The sequence below is a fragment of the Daucus carota genome, chromosome 5, assembly GCF_001625215.2.
Source record: "Daucus carota subsp. sativus chromosome 5, DH1 v3.0, whole genome shotgun sequence".
NCBI lineage: Eukaryota > Viridiplantae > Streptophyta > Magnoliopsida > Apiales > Apiaceae > Daucus > Daucus carota.
Genome location: NC_030385.2, coordinates 44,407,662 through 44,424,916, shown reverse-complemented (window position 1 = coordinate 44,424,916; position 17,255 = coordinate 44,407,662). Strand labels below are relative to the sequence as shown.

At 31.9% G+C, this 17,255-nt stretch overlaps 2 protein-coding genes across 16 annotated transcripts; one reads left to right on the top strand and one right to left on the bottom strand.

Moving 5' to 3' along the window:
- The first annotated feature begins 2,414 nt into the window (after positions 1 to 2,414).
- On the top strand, positions 2,415 to 6,109 carry LOC108221820 (uncharacterized). Of its 14 annotated transcripts, none has more exons than XM_064092887.1 (9): positions 2,415 to 2,714; positions 2,895 to 3,048; positions 3,150 to 3,303; positions 3,425 to 3,659; positions 3,741 to 3,814; positions 4,012 to 4,116; positions 4,947 to 5,025; positions 5,108 to 5,172; positions 5,568 to 6,107. In XM_064092887.1, exons 4-9 carry the CDS (start codon positions 3,639 to 3,641, stop codon positions 5,575 to 5,577), a joined length of 354 nt encoding a protein of 117 aa, XP_063948957.1. In that variant the 5' UTR covers positions 2,415 to 2,714; positions 2,895 to 3,048; positions 3,150 to 3,303; positions 3,425 to 3,638; the 3' UTR covers positions 5,578 to 6,107. The 14 variants fall into 14 exon arrangements, 5 of the variants coding, with proteins under 5 accessions (XP_063948957.1, XP_063948958.1, XP_063948956.1 ...); XR_010291838.1 differs by lacking the exon at positions 3,150 to 3,303 and adding an exon at positions 4,698 to 4,849 and having other exon boundaries at positions 2,417 to 2,714; positions 4,005 to 4,116; positions 5,568 to 6,104; XR_010291832.1 differs by lacking the exon at positions 3,150 to 3,303 and having other exon boundaries at positions 2,418 to 2,714; positions 5,568 to 5,677; positions 5,758 to 6,109.
- A 6,648-nt stretch (positions 6,110 to 12,757) lies between these two features.
- Positions 12,758 to 14,992, bottom strand: LOC108220630 (WUSCHEL-related homeobox 4). 2 transcript variants are annotated; one of them, XM_017394444.2, is made up of 3 exons: positions 13,850 to 14,992; positions 13,348 to 13,641; positions 12,758 to 13,255 (listed from the first exon to the last, which is right to left on the bottom strand). In XM_017394444.2, the coding sequence occupies exons 1-3, from the start codon at positions 14,141 to 14,143 to the stop codon at positions 13,013 to 13,015; spliced, it is 831 nt and encodes a 276-aa protein (XP_017249933.1). In that variant the 5' UTR covers positions 14,144 to 14,992; the 3' UTR covers positions 12,758 to 13,012. The 2 variants fall into 2 exon arrangements, with proteins under 2 accessions (XP_017249933.1, XP_017249934.1); XM_017394445.2 differs by having other exon boundaries at positions 13,348 to 13,635; positions 13,850 to 14,990.
- Positions 14,993 to 17,255: the final 2,263 nt, after the last annotated feature.

Sequence of the window (17,255 nt, the reverse complement as noted above, 5' to 3'; positions counted from 1 at the left end):
ACTTTATTTATTTATTTTTATTTTTACTGTTATAAATATACTAATTTTAGTGAGTAGTTATGAAAGGATTTCAAGATGTGTGAATTTATTTGTATTAGATTTAAGAGTTGTATAGAGTGTTTTCATTTATTTAAATTTATTTATATATAATTTACGAACACCTAATTTAGGTTGAAAATCCTCGTTGTTAACTTCTTTTCTAGGAATATTTGAGATGAACTTTTACTAATCTTATTCGATATTTTTAAGTGTGATTCTTCACATGAGTTGTTCACTTGTTCTTTCCTCATTCGATATTTGATATCTTTAAGTGTGATTCTTCACATGAGTTGTTCACTTGTTCCTTCTTCATTTGCTCGGTAAAAAATTTGATGGCAATATTTAAAAACGACTTCACAGTATCTAGTTTTTAATTTCGTTTTTAATATGATCAAAATGTTCTCGAACGACTTATGACAATACTTTATGTTTTTCGATTGCTTGTACATTAACTTGGTCGGACAAATCAACTTTCACAAGAATTATTATGCAATCTTGGTCATTGTTAGAAAATATCTGCAACATATTTTGTCGATATCTTTCTGACTAAATTCGATTATGTTAAACCAGAATTTTATTTTTTTGTAATTTTAATATAGTAAAAAAATTATAATTGATGTACATATATATAACACGCTATGTATTTCATAACACAAGAGTTCAGAACAAGAAAAAACGTATAACATGGAATATCTTTGAATCATTGGTAATTATGTTGGGAGAAGATTGAATCATATAGCTTATACGAACTTGTTGAATTAATTCGATTTACGCTGAGTGGTAGAGGAAGTGAAGGAGACTCGATGTTGTGTGATTTTTTGGGTTTAATAGTTTAGATTTTTGTATATGAACTGACCGACTAAATACAAATATATTTGACAAGCTCGTGTTAAATATAAAATTTGTGTTAAATTAGGAGATAAGAATTCCTGAATTATTGATAATCAAGTAGGAAAAGATTGAATCATATACTTTATACGAGCTTGTTGAATTAATCAGATTTAGGCTGAGCGGTGGAGGGAGTGAAGGAGGTTCGATATTGGGTAAATTTTTAGGGTTTAGGGGTCGTTTGGTTCAAACAGTGGTATCGGGTTGGAATCAGGAATCGGGTTAAGTTGGTATGGGGTTGAGGTATCATTTCTGATATCATGTGTTTGGTTGAGTGCTGGAATGTATATGTTTGATTTAAAATATTTTTACATTATTAATTTTAATAATTTTAAAATATTAAGTTAATTATTAATTTAATATATTTTTAGTTCAATGAATTATATTTGTATTAAAATTTACATTAAAATGTTAAAATTAAAATGAAAATAATGTAAACAAAGTTCATTCCTCATACCCCTCCCTCATACCCACCTCTCCCCTTTGGGTATGAGAAACCTATACTTTGGGGGTTTGAGGAATGAGTTTGAAATTATTATTTTCCCAACCAAACACGGGGTATGGGGTTGGAATGATCTAAACTGATTTCTCATTCCAAAATTGCTCGAAACAAACGACACGGATGTTTATGAACTGACATGGTGCAAAAGTGGTCATCGAAACAGACTCTCAGTTAACGACCAGAGCTATTCAAAAAGGAGATGTCAACTACTTAGAAGTGGGGGATGTGATTGCCAGCTGCTGCCAGAAGCTAAGGCAACTCCATTTTACTTCAGTTAATTTTATTCGGAAAAGTGCAAACAAGGTTGCTCACCAATTAGCTAGATATCCTTGTTTAGCCTATTACCAGATTTTATTTGCGTCTCTCCTTCATGTGTGGTGGAGGCTCTTATGTATGATCTTTCTTCTTAATGAAATAAAATCTCTTAAAAAAAAAAAAAAGTACACATATAACATATATTGAATTTTTTCATTTATTGTGTTTTTAATTAATAATCTCTTAATTACAAATATTAATATTGATGGAAAAAGTTGAAAATATTAACATAAACATATAAAGATTGGAATATTTATGATATTAAAATATTATATATATTTATATATTCGGATACAGATATTTCCGAATACGAATATGCTTTGATTATATCTGTCGAATTCGAATGCGCATAATATTCATTTTGAATCAGATATAAATAATTTTTTTTTTCTTGCCAAATACGAACACAACACAGATATTTTGAACGTATCGTTTTTTTCAGTTTTTTTTTGACATTTAGAAACAAGGTGATAAAGATAAATAAAAAGGACCTATAAATGGTGCCTTGAGCTTTGTATCCCTTAAATATTAAATCCTGTTGCCAAAAACCAGCTCTTTTTACACCCCCTACCCCAAGAGTTGCATATTAATTACAGAAAATGCCATCAACTTTACCATCTTTGTACAATATATTTCTGATAAAACAAAAACCCATACAATAAATGAAAACTTTTATGCCTACTATTTGATGTATAGAATGAAATCACGTGATACTGTGCAATTAGAGCAAATGTTCACAGAGCAACAATTCATCGATCCACGTCTTCTTTCTCCATTTCAGAAACAAACAAATCGACAGCTGTGTTCTTTAGCACTAGCTTCTCTGCCTTACTTCCTGATCCGTAAACGTTTCAAATTTCAAATTTCAAATTGAAAGGCTTCCCTGCCCTTATTTCTATAGCACAACCCTTAAATCTCCATGTCTGTGAAGCTTTTTAGACCCATTAGAGCATCACAGCCATCACAATCGGTAATTGATAACATATCTCACACGCCAATCCTCTCTTCTTCCTCTCTCACTCTCGGCATTTTTTATTTTTTATCACTGTCTCTCTCTGCCCATCTCCATTTCCTCTTCAAAACCCCCCACTAAAATCTTCATTTTTGGTTTTTTCTTGATGGCCTTATATTTTTTCTTCAATTCTTGCAGACCCAAATGGGTGTTTGTCGCCGGAGACAAGTCTCCGGGACTTGCCGGAGAGTTGTGTAGCCTCTGTTCTTGAGTACATGGACCCACAAGAGATCTGTAAAGTGGCTGTTCTTAATAGGACTTTTCGGGGAGCTTCCTATGCTGATTTTGTATGGTAATCTATGCTTCCTTTGAATTATGAGTCTCTTATTCAGTAATTGTTTGATAATTTTCCCAAGAATTTGTGTAAAACGATATTTATGCCTGTCTTTGTAGGCCTAATTCTTTTGATGGAGTCACCAAGTTTCGATCTTTATATCATTTTTAGTCACCCGTTGTTGAATTTAGTATATATTGAACTGGGTTTTTGCTAATTTGAGACTGTATTGTTGCCTCTGTGGTTTTTGCTGTCACTTTTTTGGGGATATTGGTGCGTAATTCTGCCAGTATACTTATAAACACTCTATTCATATCTGAATGTTTCAGTTTAAGGATTTTATGAAATTAATTACTGAAAAGAATAATTATTAACTGATTTGAATGGATTGCAGTGGCTTTCTTTTTGTACCCTATATTCTGGATTCTTTGGGAAATATTATACGCTCCCCTTCGCCTTTTTCTCGGGATATGCAATCTTATTGTGTTCATATTTAGCAATGTATATGCTATTATTGGAGATATATGGTTCTTTATCAGTAGCATCTTCCAGTTAGCTTCAACTGTAGATGCTACGGTGAACGCAGAGGTTTTCTTGTGGCGCACTTTATGGAATCACTTTTTTCTCAGGTTATAGTCTTTACCTTTTTGTTATTTATTGTGAGCATTTATAAACTGGTTCTAATTGCATCTAAATTGTTTCTGTTCTAGGTCTTTCGAGCTGTTCTGAGCATCTTAAACGATTTTGTTGCATTCTTCACAGCCTGCAATCGTCACCAACTAAGGTAGGTAAAGCAATGGCATTCATAACTTTCGTAAACCATTTATTATGTCTATACATATGTAGCCAGCATTCTTATATTACTTTTTGCATTATTTGCATTATGGTTAATTACAAGAATATAAGCTGTCTCGAATATACACATGCCTTAACCTGGACTTAAAATATTAATTATTATTGCATAAACTGTATAGTTTATAGGCATGGACTTGCAGGAATTCAAGTACCAATGTACTGGGGAACAAATTGTTTCCATACAAGAAAAGTTATATACAAGCTTTCACCTGATCATAATATTACACACTGGTATGTAAAAGTTTTATGTTTATATTTTTACGAGCCCTACTGTCATTATTTGTTATATTCCTTTGCTAGGAAATACAATACTAAAAAGCAGGGCTTCAACTACGTTCCGAATGTTTGTTATCAAGTAGAATATTTGGTGTATTTTCCTTTTGGTTTTATATATTTTAGTTTAATATAAGCGGGGGATTTGAACGTTTTATTGTAAAGCAGGGGTTTTGAATATTTTTGTTTATATAAAGCAGGGGATTCAATTTGAACTTTTTATTGTAAAGCAGGGGTTTTGGTCAAGTTAATAGTTTGGTTTTTGTAAATTGTAGCAGAATTTTTTGGTTTCTTTAATAAAATAACATAGTAATATAACTCAAGCCAGTAGTTTATAGAGTGACATTTTTTTTGCTTTCTGTGTTTTTATGTCATTGAACCGGTTTTGGACAATCATGGTCATCTGCTATCTTTGGAGTTGTGTTGAAACTAATGAAGAGGCTTTATTAATGTTACTGTGGATGTAATAGTTGTAGTAGTACATATCTGAATATCTAATTGCTTTTATAGTAATCACGCCCCCACAAATCCCTCCGCAGTTGCACATACATGTTCATTGAGTTGCATATATAGATGTTAATCAGTTCCAAAACTGTAATTAGAATCAACATAGTGAGTGCTCCTTTTGATTGGCTAAGCCGGCACACTATCTGCCTTTTGAGTCTCAGCATATATCCATCTGCACGATATGGTAATGCTTCTCCTGTTATAGGCACAAAGTAAACTATTTCATCTGTTTGAAAGAAAGAGGAAATAAAGTTTTTTGCTCATACAAAGTCTGACTCCAGGCCTCTCCCCGGTTATGCTCCTACAACCGAATACAATCTTGTGTTTACCGACCAGTATCAGTTTCTAATGCTTTCCCAGGTTATTTAAACATTTATGATTTAGATAATCTTTGTATATAAATGCAGAACTGGTGCCTAATATGTGTATGTATCATATGCAGGGATCTTTAGATGAACTTAATAGCCAGCTGGAGGAGCCTTTACCTATTAATCATTTCCGCCCCAGGTCTAACTTTGTTTCAGGGCTATGTATATCCTAATCTGATTTCTTAATATTGGTTTATTATCTTTTGGACTTTTTGTCTCATATATAAGCTGTGATCTATAGTATGAAAAACACTTGAATGTTACAACATATATATTGATGGGTGTGAACCATTTGCTGAGGACCTCAACTATATAACTTTCATGAGCATTCAGTTATGCCCTTGATGAAAGGTTAAATTTTACTTTAAATGCTCTGTCTATCTAACAAATTGTTTGTGCAAGTTTAGCATCCTTATTAACGTTAAGCTTGATTATAGATTCTTTTTTTTTTTCCTTTGTTTAATATCATTTCATTTGACACATTCTTGCTGCAGAGTTTCATTTAATTTTTGTGGACTTTATTATACTTTTCAGGTACCCTTAGTTAATCAAGAGAATGGAATACCTGGCCAGAGCCGAATAAAACACTGATGAAGTTTCAATCTGATAAAATCTTGCAACTGAGTACGAGGCACCATGGAAAGGTTAAGCTCTGGAACCACTCATTTCCTTCCTTTACATTAAATCTTCTTGCGGATACGAATTGTGAAATAATTTTCTTGAGGTCTACTTCGAACAAGGTCTGGTCTGCAACAAGGACTCATTTGATGGATTTGGAGAGATGATAGGAGATACCATCCATGTGGAGAAGGTGTTTGCTTCATATGCTGAAGCCATAGCTTGAATGTATTAACATTCAATGCAGTCACAGTTTATATGAAGAATAGCCGAGTGCATCAATAGATAAAAAACTCTAAAGATGATTGTTATTATGTGATATATCAATCAATTTCATAAGGCACAACTTTCTTGACAAAAGAAATAAAAAAATCAAGCCACAACTTCAGAATGTTATTTTGGTTTTAAATTTTCAAGAGTGAATTGTTCAGTCAGTTCATTGTCCCTGATATTATAAAAAATAGCTTATAACCTGTGCAATGCACGGGCCATTAATATATTTGTTATTTTATCGAATATATTTTAAATTTAGCTAATTTATTGTAAAAGTAAATTATGATAGAACAATGTGGTTAAATAAATGTTGTATTGTAAAAGTAAACTTTTATCTGAAAAATATTATTTTATTTGTTCAATCTTATGCAAATGACATATATTTCACAATTACTTTATAAATGAGAAGATAAAATTTCTAACAGTCTTACTTAAAAATGAAATTAACAAATTAAAATTAAAATTAAAATTACTTAAGTATCTTTGACCAAAGAGAATTGTACTCAACAAACAAATTTGACTCAAATGTCCGGTCAAAAGTTATTTTTGTATTATCACATTTTATTTTTGTGTTTTTTTTTAACAAAGTATTTGATATAGATTATTCATATTTATACAAGTCTTTAAAATATTATTATTATTAAAAATTTATGTTCCAAATTCTAAAAACTTATCATACAATACAATCATACCTTAACCGACTGAGAGTAACTTAATTAAAAAGATAAAAAAAAAAAATCTAAAAAGATGATAGTGTACAAAAAAATAATGTAATCAATTCTCGAATAATAATGACAGTAATCGCTTTGAGTAAAATCACAGCATGATTTGAATTCTCGGATGCACTAAAAAGCAACATCTCTCCCACAAAATTAAAATCTTGAATAAAAGGTTCAACTCATAAGTATTTGATTTTCTTTATCTAAAAAAAATAAAACTTCTTATCCATTAATTCTAAACTTTTAAGATAATTAAAAAAATAATTAAAAATTACAGGATGAGAAATACCGGAAATTAACGTCCATGCATAGCAATCAAGGAATTAATATATAAGGCATTAACGTTTTTTTAAATATTGCTTTTCAAAACACGGGATACTAAAACTAAATCAAACACACATGTTGGATCATTTTTAAAATATTTTCCAATATTTTTCAGTGATACATTTATTATTTATGAATTAAACAAAATTACAAACAATAAATCAACTATAAAGAATTCGGTCTGATATTTATTCACCCATTCAAGCTCGACTTCCTAATTCCAACTTTTGAAAATATAGATTTTTTATATTTTTATAAATGAGAAGAAGTAGTTGGACTAATTTGAATGCTTTAAAACATCACATTCAAAGAATTACATTTATTAAAATCAAATTAGAAAATTAACTATAAATTAGAAATTTAATTGATTTAGGAAAATAAAAAATAAATACACAAAATTATGAAAACATTATTTTTATTATATTATAATATAAAATAAAAATGTCATTTTCAAAACCCTTGCGTCGCGGCCATAAATATCTTTGTATCAGTCAGAAGTAGTCGAACTAATTCGAATGAATTAAATGAGAAAATTTAACTTAGATTATAAATTTAAGAGTTAATTGCAACCCTTTTGGTTTCAGCATATTGCACATTACACCTAATAGTTTTGAAAAATACACTTTGTAGCCTCAGACTTTTAACCCGTGGACACTTTGCACTTTTTCCGTTAATTTCTACCGTTACCGTTAACTTTTGATGGGGCATTTTGGAAAATTTAATTATATTTAATTAAATCAGATTTTTATTTAAATTTTTTGATCATCTAAACGATATTTTTCGAAAAAACTTATAAAACGAAAGTTGTAGAGAATAAAAAGATCCTCTTAGAACTATAAGGTTCAAAATTTTCGTAATTCTTTTTATAATTATTCTAAAAAAATTCAAAAATTAGCAATCGTGTAAAAATGAACAATCGTTTTTAAATAACTATTTAAATTTTGAACCTTAATGTTCTAAAAAGATCTTTTTATTCTCTACAACTTTCGTTCTTTAAGTTTTTCCGAAAAATATCGTTTAGATGATCAGAAAATTTAAATAAAGCTCTGATTTTAATTAAATATAATTAATTTTCCCAAAAAGCCCCTGCAAAAGTTAACGGTAACGGCAGAAATTAACAGAAAGGTTGCAAAGTGTCTACGGATTAAAAGTGGCTGCAAAGTGTATTTTCTAAAACTATTAGGTGCAATGCGCAATATGCTGAAACCAAAGAGATGACAATTGCAATTAACTCTAAATTTAATTGCTTTACGAAAACACAAAACGGGTGCAAAAAGAAATTCCAAAAATTGATTCTATGAAATTATAATATAAAAAAAAAATGATTTTCAAAGCCCTTGCGTAGCGGGCATAAATACTAGTCAGAATAAAAGTTGGACAAACTTTTTGCAAAATCAACTTCCGCTCTTGAGTCTTAGACTCTTGACATATAAAAGGGCCGATACGGCGGACTTGGGCTTCCTTGGGCTCTTGCAGAAGCCCAGAAGATGGTCTTCTAGTGGAGCTCTTCTAATACTGGGAATGGACATCAAATTGGCAAATTCACCTCAGCGTTTTGAAAGTACATTACCATGTCGCTATCCCCTGTTATATACTTATATATAACTAGTTGAAAAGCCGCGCGTTGCGGCGGCCCATAAAAATTATATTAATGATTCAATATTAATATTTGTAGAATAAAATAATTTTATGACTGTCTATGAAAAGTATATTAATATTTCAAAGTTAATATTTGTAGGATAAAATAAATTTATATTATAAAAATTTTGATTTAATACCAATACTAATATATTAAATTGCAAAATTGGACTATGATTCATGGTGAAAAAATGAAAATAAATTTATACACGTAATTAACAATTTAAACCATGGCGAATCTTAATTTTATTTGTTTTTTATTTTTGAAAAGTAATCATGTTCTTACATTGTCACCTTCCTCCAATTTTTTTAGATTGATTGTGCACAAAAAATCTAACTTAAATATAACTACCCTCTTAAAAGTTGCTTGAACGGAGCAAACAGATAATGCATGAATAATTTTTTCATGTATACAAAGTAAATAATATAAAAATTAACAACAACAAACATGTCCGATAAACAAAACAAATATTATAAAAGAATAACCAACAAACATACATCACTAATAGTTAATTTATTGACATCAACCATCAATATCATGTAAAGACTATATTCTTTTCCCATGTTTAGATTTGTCGACTCCAATATAACGGTCTATAACTACATTTGCTTGCGCCTTGCAACAACCTTTACTGTATAAACAACATTCACTTATCGTTGCAGAAGAACGACACCTCCGACTAAGAAATCGAGCAAGAGAAAGGTATATTTAATTTTTGATATTTTTCATCCAAAAACTATCAGGTAGGTTTGTGGTATTGAGAGAGGAGGTTGTGTTTAGATGATCTAAAACCCTACGATTTATACGGGTATTTATAGGTGCAGAGAGACTTGTTTGCCACTCTTTCCCATAATTAAATAATCCGAACAAAATCAGATTAAAATTTTCAAGCTACTATATTCCATAAATAATCTGTCTTTCCCATAATTAAATAATCTGAAACAAAATCAGATTAAAACTTTCAAGCTATTATATTCCATAAATAATGTGAAACAAAATTAGATTCTGAAACTTCCTTCTAATATACCCGAAACTAAAAAAAGTAGTTCTAATTTTTGATATTTTTCATCCAAAAATTCCAGAAAATTAGAAAAACAGAACGGAGCGATGTGAGAGGCGCCACCTACACGCCCCTCGCTTCTCCTTTATATAAGTATATTGACTAGCTTATAGCCCGTGCAAGGCACGGGAACTTTTTAATTATTTATAAACTTTTTAAATATATTGTAAGTGGTGTGAAAGAATTTAATTTATAAATAATAAATTAAAATTTTCATTTAAATAAAATTTAAAATTATGATTTGTTTGTAAGTCAGAACTATTGTAAAAATATATAGTTTCTACTTGTTTCTGTAAAAAAAACTGGTTACACATGTTGGATCATCCGACGATGCGGTATAAAATACACCGTCACACTCATTAATGGTTTCAAGTAAACTATTGTAATCAAACCATTACTTTTCTCTTATGTATCATGCCAAAGTATTATATTTTTTCTATCAAATTTTAATATATATTGAGAAAAATATGTGACATCAACTTCCATTAAATTATATTTATAAATATATTTTATATAAGAATTATTATAATAAGATTGGCTTACTAATTTTAAAATATATTTGATAAAAATAATTTTGTGACAGTGCGATTTATATGATTCTACAATTAAAACTGGCAGGAAATATTTATTTTGAATTAAAATATCCGGCTTATTAATTTTAAAATATATTAGATAAAAATAATTTTGTGACGGTGCAATTTATATGATTCTACAATTAAAGCTCATAGGAAATATTTATCTTGGATTAAAAAAAAATCATAAACATGTGAAAGACAGAATTTGTTTTGGATTCAGAAAAGGAATTATAAACATGCATATCAGTTGCCTTATAGAAATAGAAGTTAATTTTGTTATAATCTAACGGTACTTATTTGTTCAATATACGATCCAACGGATGATAAGCTTTTGGACCATGTGACCATGCGACCAAATTATCTCCCTTACGCTTATTATATATAAGTATATAATAAGTGTAAGGAAAATAATTTGGTCGCATGGTCCTCTGGTCCAAAAGCTTATCAGATCTTATATTGAACAAATAAGCATCGTTAGATTGGAATAAAATTAAATTCTGTTCTAGAAGGCAACTGATATCTACTTGCATGTTTATAATTTCTTTTCTGAATCCAAAACAAATTCTGTCTTTCACATGTATATGTTTTTTTTTAATCCTAAATAAATATTTCCTACCAGTTTTATTCGTAGAATCATATAAATCTCACCGTCACAATTTTTTTATAATATATTTTAAAATTAATAAGCCGGATTTATGTGAGAAACAAATACAAAAACTTTTTCTTAATCCAAAATAGATTCTACCTTCTTATTGCATATTTATGATTCCTTTTCTTAATTCAAAACAAATTATGTTTATCAATTTTAATTTAGAACCATATAAATTTTATGAAAAATATTTAAATCACATTATAATAATTTTAATATAAAATACATTTATTAATATAATCTAATGGGAGTTGGCATAACGTATTCCACTCAAAATATATTAAAATTTGATAGATAGAATTTAATACTTTGGCATGATAGATACGAGAAAAGGAATTGCTTGATTAAAATAATTTATTTGAAACCATTAATGACTGTGATGATGTATTTACCAAAGTTCTAACTTACAAACAAATCATAATTTCGAATTTTATTTTATTGAAAATTTTAATTTATTATTTATAAATTAAATTTTTTCACACCATTTAAAATATATTTAAAAAGTTTATAAATAATTAAAAAGCTCCCGTGCCTTGCACGGGCTATAAGCTAGTATAGGATAATAATCGTAACAAAAATATTTAGGACTCAAAATTTGGTACAAAAATTTTCAGTTCGAAGTTTTAATTGAAATAAATTTCTTATTTATATAAATAACATCAATTAAAAATATTCCACATCAATTATAATATCATTTTGTACTTAATTTTATACACAAAACACTGTTCTAACCACTAAACTTTGGGTCAAATGACTCAAATCTAAGGATATAGCATTTGATTGCCGGTGGACTCAGGGTCCATGTTATCCGAGGAGTTCCACAGGTGAACTATTGGCACTTGTTAATCATACTCTTCTTGTTACACAAATGACTGAGTCAGTTGTCGAGTCCATCTACATTAAAATTACGGAAGTGCAGACTGCAGAGTGCTAAGTCTGCTACACTAACAGTGGCTACTATATATGTCTGGACTATCCGAGTGATTATTCAAAATCAAGATGTTTCTTGAATTAATGTGTTTCTCAACCATGCACACATGCTACCATGACATCCTGAAGTGTTTGAACTGTTCAGTCAGGTTTATGGAATCAAAATGCATGCAACTTGGTATCAACATATCGTAGGAAAGTTGTGACTATGTCTCGAATTCAAGTGACACTGTCGGTAAAGAGGCAACATAAATTTTGGCATTACAAGTGAAACTTCTATAAGCAGATTCATATATATGGTCTCTTTCTGTATTCTTGGACTCTATATTTAGGCTTACAAACCAGCCCACATCATCTCTTACTTCCCTCTTTTAGTTGCTGCATTAAACTTTTAAGTATCAGATCATTAGCTTATCATTTTCAGTTTTCTTCACTCATGCTACTCCACAAAGCATGCACCAAGTAGGCAAGTACAGAGAGATGCCCTCGTTTGTGTAATATATAGTGACTAATAAATATCAATCATTCAATGGTCATGTTTATGTAAATAAAAACATTGTTAAACCATGTATCAGCATTATAGTCCCTTAGACTGATATTTGTTTCTCTAAACTTCGAGACAAAAAATAATCGAATCCAGAACATGAGACGATAGAAGATAAGCCTTTATCATTTGACAATTCCATCTCAGCTCACTGCTCCACAACTAGCTTGCAATATTGATATATTTAATGGGGAGTGGCAAAGATTTGGAGAATATCAAATATCGTAGTGGATCCATTATATGGATACAAGTTGGGGTGTGTGGACTTTTGTTAAATAATTGAACCGTGCAACGCATTTTACCTAAAAGCTTGCTTTAGTTTGAAAATGAGATATAGCCAATGTCTTCCTCATTAGTCAAAATACTAGAAATCTTATACCACGCCAAAGAACAAACAAAGAAACAAAGAGTAGCTGTCAATATTTCAAGATCAAGGGACAAATAAAAGTAAAATGGTCGCAAGATAGTCAGGAATAAATAACACAGAAGATCAGAGAGGGTACAAAACACAGCTTGTCTTTCTTCTTTCCCGAAGCAAAGAAAGAAAAAGAAAAGCAAGATAAAGCACTCCTCAAAGCATGCATTTCACCAAAGTGCTAACGAGATATACCGAAAGAATAATCTTATTTGATCAGAGAGCTCGCTTAATTAATTAATTATTAATCGTGATCTGCCTTCTGGGTGTAATGGGAAGAGCTCTAGCGTCTGGTTTTGAACATTCAAGGTAGAGTTAGTTAAAAGGCCAGATAAACCGTCGCTTAAGGCCTCAAATTTGGTTGAGACGCCTCTGTTATCTTCTCGGGTGCTCATTTCATCACATTCTGATCTTTCAAGAAATGACCTTGCTCCGCGCTTCCTTTTCAATGGACCATCTTCAAATTCTTGATCTTCCTACAAAGAAAAAAAAATCAAATTTTATGCATAAATACGTATGTCACTTCAAAAAACAAGGAAAAAAACTAAACAAGTACTATATGTGTTACCATTGAGCTGCTTGTTGACGATATCGTGGCCATGGAGGTTCGCGGAGAGTGAGCAAGGCCAAGGCTACGACGCTTCATCTTCTGCCTTTGGCGGGCTTTGTGGTTCTGGAACCAGTAAAACACATTTTTGCCTTCGATCTTGCCGAACTTCGCTAGCTGCGAGGTGATTTGTTCGATTTGTTGTGAATTCGGGGTGCGCATTCCTTCCTTGTACAACCTCTCTAATATCCCTATTTGCTCTTGCGTCGGGTTCCATCTCGTCCCTCCAGGGTGCGTCGTCGTCTCCACCTGCACCTTCACAAAATTTCATATATCTGTTAAAATAAAATTTAACTAAATTTTAACAAGTACTATAAATATAGAGGCCAAGTCGCATGCATGCAATATCGGTATTTAATACATAATCTAGCGGATATTCCTCTTCTCTCGTGAAGACGAGCTGAAGAGGTCCGTGGAGACACGAGTGTGTGAGTATGAGGTCAAGTGTCAAAAGTCTCAAAACCTGAGTCAATCGATGATCCCCAACTTTGTCATCAGAGCCTGAAGAAACAACATTTGTTTCATTTGAGCTGCAATGATGAGGCTTAATAAAACTCTTGAGATCAAACCGGAAGGCAGTGCTGCTGTTGCTGCCACTAGTAGTGTGGCTACTAGGGAGCAAAGGGCGGAAGCGCTGGCAAAAACTCGAAAGGCTCGCGGGAGACGCGGATTCGATTAGCTGTGACTGCTGATCCCAGCTTCTGATCAACATTCCTCGCGGAAACTCATACTGATGCACCTTCATGTTTCCACCCATAATTTTTGTTTGTATGTTTGTTATATATGAGGAAGCAGTTTGTTAATGTCTTGAGGATTATAAGTGGCCAATTATATATACAGAATTAAGGACACCACTACTGATCCGGATCTGCAACAACTGTTGGTACTTGAAATAAAAAGTAAAAGACATTTAAGTGGGAAATGAGGTGGTGCCTTGATTAACAGAGACCAAATGATGAGTAGGTTGACTTGAAGATTTTTCAAATATAATTACTCTGCCTTTTAACCCACTACAAATGATTGATTCTTACTGTGTTACCATGTTTTGGTGCGTGTGCATGCATTACCTCTTGCCACCAGCTTAACTGCCCATTCAAATTTTTAAACCTACATGTTACCGGAAGGAGAACTTGAGATCTCAGTATCCGAGCACTCGTACAAGTTAACTGATTTTTACAAGTAAAAATACCGAGATCACTGCAGCTGCCTCTTCCTTTTCAGAAATTATTTTGCTGGGTTTAAAATTGTGACTTACAAATGATAAATTATCAAAAATGTAATAATAAAAAAATTAAGTCACTGAAAAAAGTACGTAATAGCCTGCAAACCACGTGAACCAAGGTAAACCGCACTTAAGCGACAAGCTCTGATCCAGGAGGCATAATCATACATCCTCCTCGTTCGGGAGTTGAACCTGTGACCATACAAGTCCCCTCTTTAACCAGTTGAACCGACTTCGACTTCTGAATTATTATACAAACAAACGATTTTCATTTTAAAGTCCTAAATATCTTTAAACCCGGGTTTGAAATCCACACACAGAGGCTCAAAATTTACTAATTTCGTCAAGATTTCTCCGAATTCCGCAATTCTCCCTATGTTATGTGAAAGTCTCTACGGAAATGGTCTATTAATACCTTGTTCTGCACTTAATATGTTGGGTCGTATGTTGCATGTCCGATGTCCACACGAGCGGGACACGAGAAGCGGATATGCAAGCGTGTGGACGGATGATAATCATAGAACTGGTTTGCGAACACGAGCGTGTGGAGCTGAGCATGCATGAGCGTAGTTGGGCAGTCTAATCACCTGGTTGTTTCTTTGTTATACTGTCTATCAACTATATCAATTTTCTTTGCTTTAATTATAAGGTCTCCTTCCCTCGCTCTGCTTTTCGGTGGCCTATTTGATTGATTTCTCTTTCTCCTTAACTTTATTTTCTGTAAAGTCGAAGAGAGACGAAAGAAAAATGTGTTCCTCCAATCCCTAAACTTGAAAATGCTACTGACCCTAGCCATTAGAGGATCTAAGTAGCTTTCTTAAGATACGAATGTAGATAAACAAACAAGAAACTCGATAAAATTATTTTGCTTTCTGTCGTTGGAAGACATTGAGCAAAAGTGGAAATATTCGGAAATAATTATTTTAATAACAGCACGACATTTGATGTGCATCCTGTATCCAAAGCCCGTTTATGGATCCTGAGAGTGGATTACGAGCGTTCACTGAACTCTGATACATATTAAATGATTAATTCTCTCAAAAATTCAAGATAACGGAATGAGAGATTATCAAAATCATATTCTAATATTACTCGCATAGTACCCAGTCATATTCTAATATTACTCGTGTAGTACCCGGTCATGAACTGTCAGGGATCAATGACCACCTCGTGCCCCGTCTAAATCCGCCTCGGCTTAACAGGAAAATATGCCCTTGATATTGAAGTCGTGATAAGCATGAGTAGCAGGTATCAAATACACCTGCCAAACAAAGAAAGACAAAATTCCAGATTAAAGGCTTTATATTATTGTCACAAGCAACGAAAGCCAGAAATCGAACTGTAGAATACACAGCAACGACAAACAAATCCGTGTCTCAGAATTATACTAATGATACTTTTGTTTAGAAAACGATGCTCCCAATTTCCCAAGTATAAAAGTCACTGAATTACTTTACATAACTTATTCTTGTTAGTCTCATTGTGAGTTGCGACTGTATTTCAAGCTATACGTGTGTATGACGTATAGTATGAGACTATGAGTTACTTGAATTATTTGTACGTCTAAAAGTCACGGCACCACCAAGGGACATGATTAGATTATCATCACTTGAGTATATTTTTCTACGACTGAATTATCATGTTATTACTGTTTCAGTCACCAAGTTTGAAATTATTTGCGATGGTGAGCTAAATTTTAGCAAATCATTTCCTACTCATGCCTTTTGCCATGCTTGAGATTCTTAGCGCAATTCTAGAGATTATAATGGATTTGGATCCTACGGTGTAAACGAGCCGAACTGAATCAAACATGTTCATATTTCAGCTTAAGTTCGACTAAATAATTGGAAACACGGGCTCATAAACAGTTTGACTCGTTTACTCGTCTCAATATGGTTAGTTGAGAGTAAACATTGCTACCAATAATTCTCTTCATATCCACACTGTCTGGACTTTCCTACCGACGAGACAAGTAACAGTAACTACTTGACTACAACACCGAGTCTTAATAATTCACGGAATGATGAAATGATTAGATCATGAGTACGTAGTGTAATTCATGGACACTTCTTCTTTGTCAACACTTGATCAATCAAGAAAGAATTAAGTATAGTTAAAGTGACTCATTAACAGAAAGTCAGAAATTTTAAGGTATTATAATATGTTACTCCCTCCGTCTCTAAATACTTTTCTTGTTTGTACTTTTCACGTTTGCCAACACACATTTTTAATCGTTAATATCTTTCATTTCGTAGTAGCATTAAAAATAAAAATTTCACTGTATTAAAGTACTCGTGAATACGAATCTAACAAGATCACTCATGACTATATTTAGTTTTATAGATTAGATGTAAATTAGTAATTTGTCTCATGTTATGAACAGTACCGACATCCCAAATAGGAAAAGAATAAAGAGACGGAGGGAGTATCTTTCAAATACAGACACTTCCAGATAAACAGAATAAATGATCATGAATATACATGTGTTTCATCAATTTATAATGATTCACAAGCATGCAAATTTAAGTATTGAGATGAAAACCTGATAATTCAGGATAGTTGTCACTTGTCAGGACTGATAGAAGACAATGGCAAAATACTAGCATTTCTACTGAAATAAATCACATTGCTCTCAGGCTGCAATGTC